Source organism: Cyprinodon variegatus, unplaced genomic scaffold (assembly GCF_000732505.1).
Source record: "Cyprinodon variegatus isolate N-32 unplaced genomic scaffold, C_variegatus-1.0 Scaffold671, whole genome shotgun sequence".
In the NCBI taxonomy this organism is placed as follows: Eukaryota; Metazoa; Chordata; class Actinopteri; order Cyprinodontiformes; family Cyprinodontidae; genus Cyprinodon; species Cyprinodon variegatus.
In genome coordinates, this window is record NW_015151124.1 from 68,234 (window position 1) to 77,461 (window position 9,228).

The 9,228-nt window shown below is 37.0% G+C and overlaps 1 protein-coding gene across 1 annotated transcript in view; it reads right to left on the reverse strand.

The window, feature by feature from the left end:
* LOC107097083 (delta-like protein 4) overlaps window positions 1-787 on the reverse strand; it is an 8,862-nt gene extending 8,075 nt beyond the window's left edge. Inside the window, exons 1-2 of the mRNA XM_015394080.1 lie at window positions 375-787; window positions 24-278 (exon numbers count right to left, since the gene is read on the reverse strand). Coding sequence (XP_015249566.1) covers window positions 24-278; window positions 375-428 — 309 coding nt within the window. The 5' untranslated portion in view covers window positions 429-787. The remainder of the gene's footprint in view (window positions 1-23; window positions 279-374) is intronic.
* Window positions 788-9,228: the final 8,441 nt, after the last annotated feature.

Sequence of the window (9,228 nt, forward strand, 5' to 3'; positions counted from 1 at the left end):
ATGGGCGCACTGCAGGCGCTCACCGGCCAGGTGAAGTTGAGCGGCAGCCGCACGGTCGCGTCCTGCTGGATGCTGAAGGAGTCGGTGCCAAGGACAGGTGTCCTCGCTGAGCCGAATATGCACCTCCCAGCAGGTGACACCTCCCTCTGGAAATTCTTCAGACAAACCCTGAAATAAGTCCTGCAGCCCTCCGAGCTGCAGCTGCGTCCGTTTGCCAGCAAAGCCTTTGTATTCTGAAAGTGGTGAAGGTCTATCTCGAACACGCTTGATCCCAAAACCTTAAATGAAATTTAGAATGAGCCAAGAAAAAATATATATAAATTAAATTAAAATAAATATTTATTCCATTTAAAAGTAAATAAATAAATAAATACCTGTGTAAATAACATCATAACTATTGCGATGGCAGAGGTGAACCAATCGGCCATCCTTTAGAGTTTAATGTTCTTATCCCAGAAATCAGTTCACCCTCCTAAAAAAAAAGTAATTCTATTCCAAATTAAAGTAGCAAAAATTAAAAGTGAAAAAAAAAAGAAACTGTACACAATAAATATAATCCTCCTTCCAAAGCTTGTAGGTATAAGATCCAGCTCCGCAATCCGTATCCAGAAGTGGAAAAAAAAAGTTTTAAAAAACCGAGATATCTATCCAGTGGTAGACGTTAAACAATTATCAGTAACGTCAATATCCACAAGTGAGTCATTCTGCGGTCTTTATGTGGCCCATCCATCGTGCCGGTCGGCTGGTGTGTGACTCTGCTGTGCTGATGCGGGGCTTGTCCTACCAGCTGGGAGGAGAGAATCAGCGCTCAGCGGCTCCCAGTGAGGGGAGCTTTATATACTGGCAGTAAACACCACCCCTTATCTTCCCCACCTTCTTCTCTGCTTGGTGTGTAAACATCAACATATAGTCCCTCTAAGAGTCACCTGCTTTCACAGTTTTTCTCTGGATGTACAATAATTGAGCTTTTACACATTGCGACATGTTACAACCATCAATTTTAAAAATGAATTTCATAGGCCTTATATTTTAAGAGGAAAGAAAGACTTGATGTTCACATTCTTGCGTTATGTAGAACTAAGCAATTATTGTGTAGGCTCTACAAATACTGAGAAGGATTTTTCCTTGGTGGAATAATTTTATTTCAGTGTTTTTATTTATTTTTATTTTTGTCTGGGAGTGTGACAATAAGACTAATTGTTTCACAGTCTTGGTTCTGTTATGTTTTCTTTTGAGTATTCAGTTTTACTTTGCTCCATGTTTTATAGTTTTAGTGGTTTAATTCTTATTTTGTTGTGTTTTCAGGTTATTTTTCAATTACAATCACAGTTTTGGTTTTGTTATGTTTTCTTTTGAGTATTCAGTTTTACTTTGCTCCGCCTGGTTTATGCATATAAATAGCTTTATTATAATTCATGCAGGGAGTATTACAGATTATATGGATGCTGCAATGTAAGTAGAACAGGAAAGGAAAAACAGAAAAAAGGAGAAAAGATGTAAGAAAGAGGAGATAAAAGGGAGGTAACGATGCAGGTGATGCTTCATCACCTGCAAAGAAATGTAAAAAGAACAGCACAAACAACGGATATAGTATACAGTAAGACCAGAAAGTAACACCTTGATACTATCGCTGAAGTATAAGTAGTATTATTTAATCTGAAATGTATATACATTTATACATTTCAATGTGTTTAGAGTAGAAAATCCATTTATTGTCCCACAATGGGGAAATTGTGGTGTTCCAGCAGCAAAAGGTTATAGCAGCAGTGGCCACAATGTGGACCTTAGAAAAGTGTATAAAAATAATAGAATAACTGATAGAGTTAAGAAAATAAATAAATAAAGTACTGTGCAGTGTTTTACAATATAAATGCTCTTTATCTGGAAAGTAAATAATCAAAAAACAGCTGTGGACATTTTTACAGTAATGGATATGTGAAAAATAGCAGAAACATCAGAGACGTAGAAAAAAGAAATGACAGCAGCATGTTATTTAACTAAGACAGAAAGTGCTAAAATCAGCATGAATGTAGCAACTTCTTGAGGTTGTTGGGAATAGTTATGGTTACTAGGTCTTACAGCTGCCAGGAGGAAGGATCTGTGATAACGCTTCCTGGTGCCTTTAGGGTTTAGCAGTCTGTCAATGGAGTTTGTGAACATAACATTTCAAGACATCCCAGAGTAAGTTTTCATATAGATGCATCTGCTTTGGTCTAAGCCACATTGCAGCAGAAACACTGCTATATTCATATCAGCTCTTGCACATTTTCCCTGTGAGGAAAAGCCTCATCAGAGCATTATGCAGCCACTGCCGTGTGGATAATTAAGTAAGTTTGTTAAAGTGCGTTTAACATGTTTTTTTTTTTCACTTATTCTTTAGGAAATAGGCTCAAAATGTATATTTTGATCCTGTCTAATCAGATCACCTTCAATGCAGTTCTGTCCAACGCTAATAGTTTGGTTTTATCTTTTCCTTTTTGCATAAATATAGTATTTCTGAATCAGTTCTACGTTGTGCAGATCTGAAGGTGTCTGGCACAGATTTGAAAACTGGCATGGTGCGTTGAGTGATTAGGTGAAGTAAAGACTTCAACAATGCTTGAAGTACTGGAAAAAAACTTTATGAGCTGGCATGTCTGTAGGGTTTCCGTTGTCCCAAGCAAAAGATGAAAGCAGTCTTTTATGTGATGTTTACAAATTGGTATATTTTCTAACATAACTTTGCTGTAAATCTCCCCTTGACTTCATGACTGAGTTGTCTGCATGTCCCTCGGTCTATATGATGTCTTTTTACTAATGTTCTTCAACAAACCTTTAAGGCTTCCACAGAACAGCTGTGTTTATACTAAGATTGAATTGTATAAAATTGTACTTTTGGTGACTTCTAAATGCAGTTGTGCTCGCATGATTTTTTATATGGGTTCGTCAAAGTAAAGTTACAATATATATGCCAATTTTTTAGATTGTTTCACCATTTAAAATGTATACTCTACTTTGTGTCTTTCTATAAGATCATCTCCCTCTAAAGATTTAAGTTTTTGTTGTAAAAACCTTGAGGGAGGAGATCTTATTTTCCCAATAGACCTTTTTCTGTTGGATACAGCCATAAAAGTTATAAAGTAATGAAAAAATGTTGTTTGAGTTTGTTTTAGAAGATAATGTGAAGGATAACTCCTTATAAGATGGAGGATTTATCCTGTTCGGGTTTTCGGTAACTTACCGTAACAAAACCTAATCAGTTTCTCTTCTCACTGTAAATATTTAGGGACTCATACATCTTATAGGAAATATTACACCACCAGTTGTACCAGTTTGATTTATTTCTCTTACTGAAAGATTTGGAAAAGCCTCCCATGCATGCTTGCACGCTGCAGTTCCCATCAGTGAGGGAGAAGATACCATAGATTTGAGGAAAAAGTTGTTTATTGTATTTATTTTAAAAAGAATAAAGTTGTTCTTGCAGTAGAACCCACCATGCTCTCAGCTTGTAAATTAAATCCGTTATTCAATCCAACATGTAGCCTTAAAGTGTTTGTTGACCTAACATGCACAAGAGCCGTGTTTAGAAAATAATATTAAAGCCATACTTCTGCCATGGATGTTGTTCCAAGAGAGGAAAGGAAAATGAACTCATAATGGAGTTCGTAAAGGCTGCTGTGTAAATAAATTCAAATGTTATATGTGTGTTTTATCACATGAAAGCTCATGCTGGGCAATGGCTTTGTTAGGTTTATCATCCTGCAGCAGAATCGCCTCTGTGGGAGGATTTACAGTGAGGGAACAAGAACTGACAAATGTTCCTTATCCGAAAAGGTGTGTGGTTTGAAGCCCTTCTCCTGCTGAGGTGACTTCTTGTCTTACCCCCCACCTCTGACTTATAGGTTTTGAGGTTTGACTTCAGAGCGCAAGACAATGGACTATTGAGTGTGCAGCAGCATGAGTAAGAGGCCCGGACATCTCATAACTCTGTTGCATTGAAGTATTTGCCGTTCCCACCATTGACTGTATCACACAGATCCTGTGCTGGATCAGTGCAGCCTTGTCTAGTGGTAAAAGCACGTATTCCTGTTCTGGTTTGTGTTCAGATTGACCTTAATTCACTTATCTGAAGGGAAAATCGCTACTTTATGAGGTCGCCAGGGACTACAGACCTTCATCAATCTCTTTAGATATGGCAGAAATGTGTAGGGTAACCGTAGCTCATTTCTTACATGTCAAAACATACATATAGTTTAATATTTGATGGCCTGTGGGTAAGGTTTCTTCTTCTTCGGCTCAGGTTACATTTCCATGTAAAGTAAATGGACTGTGCTAAACACGCAGCAATGCTTGGTTTGGCTGTGTAAAAAAAGAAAAAAACAAAAACACGCCAATTTGGATCTGATTTGGAGGAGTGCCATGCTGGTGAAGCATTCAGGCTTTTTCATATATTTACATATTGATCTGCTTGATTTTATCTGTCTTTTAATATGATTGTAGCTATGCAAACAAGACAGAAACCCCAGGCCTGAATTAAAAGAACATTTTAGTGCGGGGGTTATTTACTCCAAGCCAAAGCAAACAATACAATAACAGGCTCTTTTTCAGCCTAGAACAAACACAGCCTTGGAGACAGACGTTCGCCACCATAGCCCCATCTGCAGCTTTGTGTGGAGAATCATTTTTCTCTCTGACACTGTTTTATTAAGCTGACTCCTGATTGTTCTGCTTCTTCTCAGCTGGCATCAAACCCTGAAAAATAACATTCTGATTGAAAGTGAAAGGATTTGCACGGACATATAAGTGAACTTAAATGAGAGCCTGTTTGCCAAAGTGGTTAGCCTATTTAAAAGGCTGTTTGTTTCCAGACGGGCTTTGTTATAGATTATAGTTTTCGTAAAACATGTTTAGAAACCTAATCAGCCAGAAATATTAATCAGTATTTTACCAGAGCGTCACAAAAGCATTAACTCCTCATGCAGTTTAGCAAAAGTATCCTTGTATTATCAAACCACTTTCCTTAATGAATTTATTTTTTGTGGATTTTATGGAATAGAATAACACAAAGTAGTTCATAACTGTTAGTGTTTTAAAAAAAGACATTTTTTTAAGTGAAAAACTAAAAAGTGAGGCACAAATCTGTATCAAACACAGCAGTATTTTAATAACCCTCTATAAAGTGAATAGATCACAGTCATATTTTTTACTCCACATGCTATTAAAACCTCATCCAAGGGGAGGTATTTTCTTCAGCAGGGATTTTAAAGCTGGTCAGCGCTGCTAAGAAAATGGAAAGAGTTGAATATTAGGCAATCCAAGAGGAAATCCTTTTGGATGCAAAAAAAAAAAAGACTTCAAACTGAGGCATGGGTTTAGGCATATTAGTGTTTTGAAAACTATGCATCATTTTCCTTTCCTTGTTTTCTATATCACATTAAGCCCTAATGAAGTACACAAAGTTTTGTGCCTGAAATATTAAAAAAATATATAATATACAGTAGGTTTGAATTCATTTGGAAGGAATCGGCAGTGGACGTTTTAAGCTTCTGCTGCAGAGAAATTCAAAATGTCACACTAAGGCACTGTTAATACTCATATTAATCAAATCAGAAATATTAATCAAATCAAAAATATTTGATGGATTTTTTTTTCTTTCCTAAATTGTTCATGGAATAAAAAAAAAAAAACGAATTTTAAAAGTAATTTCACATTAAATTTGAAAGCAATGATCGAGGCATTCTGTTCCCTTTAGCATCACTGATCTACTTTCTCCTCTTCATCCAACCTCTGTTCTCAGTCCTGACCTGTTATGCCAACGGTTCAGTGAATATAAACAACGGGCGCGTGCTGTCAGAAATTAGCTCCAGTGGTAACAGATGTCTCCCCCCTCCCCTCCATCTTAGAAATCTGTCCCCATTTGATGTGAAGCAGTTTAACACTTCTTTACAGCACATTTGATCTCTATGCCCCAATCTGTTCGGCCAATCAATGCAGGCTTTTGATGTGCTGCTGCCAGTGGATCTGAGGCATCTGAGCATGCTGGACTGGGAGGAGAAATCACCTGCTGTTGCAATTAGAAAAACAAGGGCTCTGCTTCCTTTTCTCTCAGCACCACGCTGTCCTGCTGTAATGTAATACTCCCCCAGCATGCTTAGAAAATACCTCTTTAAGGGAAGGAGTTATTGGAATTATGGCATGTGAGGGTGTGTGGAGAGGAAACATAACTGGGCTTTTATAAGCATAATTTGAGAAAAAAAAGGAAATATATATGTATATATATATATATATATATATATATATTATTTTAAGGCTTATATAAAATGCAACCGATTATTTGGAGAAGTTTATAATGATAGTCTGTTTTCAATCAGCTTAAAGCTTTCTTTTTGGTTCAAAGTCTCGGATATGGTGGCTGCCTTTTTAATAAGAGGCCTTGGGGCTGTTTTGGAAATTTCCAGCCACCTTCTACCAATGCTGTTGACAAAACACGTCTGTGTCAGCACCACTACATCTTTACAACACAACAAACATTAAGCTTCGCTCACTGACATCATAATATGATTCATCCAGGTGTCACTTCATCTAAGTGGAGATTTAAGTATTTAAAAGCCCATTTGGTCTCGTTGTTACATCATGCTTGCAAAATTAGGCTCCCTTGGATTTTTTCCGCGTTATTAAGAGACTATTTAAAACTTCGGTGTCTATTACTGGGATGTGATAGAGCTACAAAAATGAGTGTACAAATGTAAAGAAGCCCAATACTTCAACATTTAGATAGATATCTAGAGAGAGAAAAATGAAGCGCTCTATTTTTTTGTCAAACAGCAAAACGAGAATGTGTGAAAATCAGTTTTCAATTAAAACATTACATTTCTATTAAAGTAATAGATCCAGAGAACATCTAGAGTGGTGCAGAATAAGATAAATATTTTTCACTACATAAACAAATATAATACTCCATACAAAATATATTTGCTATATAAATAATTGTTTTAGAATTTTTTTAGACTGACCAGCCACACTATAATATGTGTATTCAATACACAGCTGGTCAGTCTGTTAATGCTCAGACTCTCCTATCTAAAACCAACTGGACCAATCACAGTGCGGGAGGCAGGGATTAAACCAGAACTACCCATAATGTTTTACCCAGCATTTGTCCACTGTCAAGATTGCCACAATTATATTTCATGATGCCTTTTATTATGTCCTGAATGAGCTGGATATATTTTCAAAATTTGAAGGACTGACTGCTGTAAGGGGTTATCTTATCACAGCCATAGTTATCTGATTGGTTCTAACCTGTTTCAACTACTTCTGATAATCCTGCCCTGGTCCCACCATTGAAATTTAGGCTCCATATGCTAATTTCTATACTGATAATCTGTATTATTATGTTATATGTTTTAATGGGCCCGAAATATATAAACATTTATTTCTGGTTGAAATGCTACTATCCACATAAAGGATTCTGCACCAATAGAATAAATAGTAGGTGATGCTAAATTCTAAAATATTCAAGTATTGTCATCCTTTTAAGGCATGTTGAAGCAATACTTATTCGAATAATCAATAATTATTCCACTTTCTTTTCTAGCTTAAACTCAGATTTCAACATGTCTGCCATATGTTTGATTAGTGCTAGTTTTGGGGGGTGTTTTTTGCTGTTTTTATTTTTTTCTCAAAGATGTTTCACACACTGGGGCAGTTCCTGCATGACTGGGGCCCAGGAGAAGCTCCTCCTTCTGCCACCCTCAACAGATTAAAATGTCTGAAATTATGAAATTTAAGAGGCAGGATCAGATTCAATGCAGTTTGAAATAATCTCCATCTTCTCTGTAAGTGTAAACTCTAAATTGACTGTAAAGAGTAAAAGCAAAGTAAAGGCACAACTGAAAGGTAACCTATAGTTTATAGCCTTAGTATACTGGGTATACAGTGTACAATATTTCCAATTGTTGTACACAACTACAGCTCAAACTGTATGATGAAACTGAAGGGTTTAAAAGTTCACAGCTGATCGTAGAATCTTGTAGCACTGGTTCAATAGCAGGATTCATTCAGGAACATGTTACTAGGGCTGACTGAATTTCAAACATGTTTGATTGTCTCCCGACCTTATGATTCCTGATTGGTAGATGGCCATGGGAGGCTAATCGCCCCTTGTTACTCCCCTTATACTACACGATGCAGGACGCAGGCTGAGGCTGAAACTAAGCAAGCTACCGAAAGTTCTCACACAACTGAAGAATCGTCCCAAAAAGTACAAAAGTATGCTCGTCTTTAGCTGACAAATTTCACACTTGCTATCTTTTGGCCAGAATACCCCCATTTTTTTTTTTTTTGAAATTTGAGCAAAAGGATCCAATTAGTGGATAGAAAAGATATTTGGGGCAGGTGCCACTTGGCGATTTACTGATTGCACTGAGTGTCCCTCCCTTATGCAAACCTTTTCCACACGAGCCCTAAAGATGGATGCTCTGTAGAATTCAAATACAACTACACAGATCAATCTGGTTTATGCCAGGTTTTGGTTTTGGACTTCTCTATAAATCCACCCTGAGTACCTGCCCTTATTCCCAATATCAAAACAGCTGTTCCCATACATAAATACATGTACAGTTTCAGTTTATGAACATATTCAATGCACAAAAGCAGAGATACAGTTTATTTAGTTTTTACTGCTAATGGTAATTTGACCAGAACATTAAATGGTAAACCCTACTGATTTTCTAGTAGAGCATGTTCTAGCTGGGCATGATGTTATTTGTAGATGCGACTTCTCACCTCATAGATATATAGGAAGCAGGATAAAGTAGCTCACGGCAGTGGGATCTAGGGATCCTGATTTTTTATTTTTTTTTTTGTACTTTACTACTCGTCAGACTAGGGTCAGTTTGAAGCAAAGGCCAGTCTACACACATTACCCGTCTTTCTGTCTGTTTGGGGTTATTATCTGAACATTAATGCCAATTTGTATTTACAGTATAAATAGTTAATACCATCTACTCTGACTGGGACAAGTCCGAGCACTGGTACTTGTTCCACAGTTTGATAACCATACATCTAAGCTTGTTCTATATCATATTTTAAGGTGGTAATGGCGTTTTAAGTAGTGTTGCACCGATACCAATACCAGTATCAGATGGGGCCCCGATACTACCCTAAAATGGAAGTATCGGTATCGCCGAGTACCAACAAATATGGCACCGATACCATTTTGAGAGCCATAAGTTTATTCAACTATTG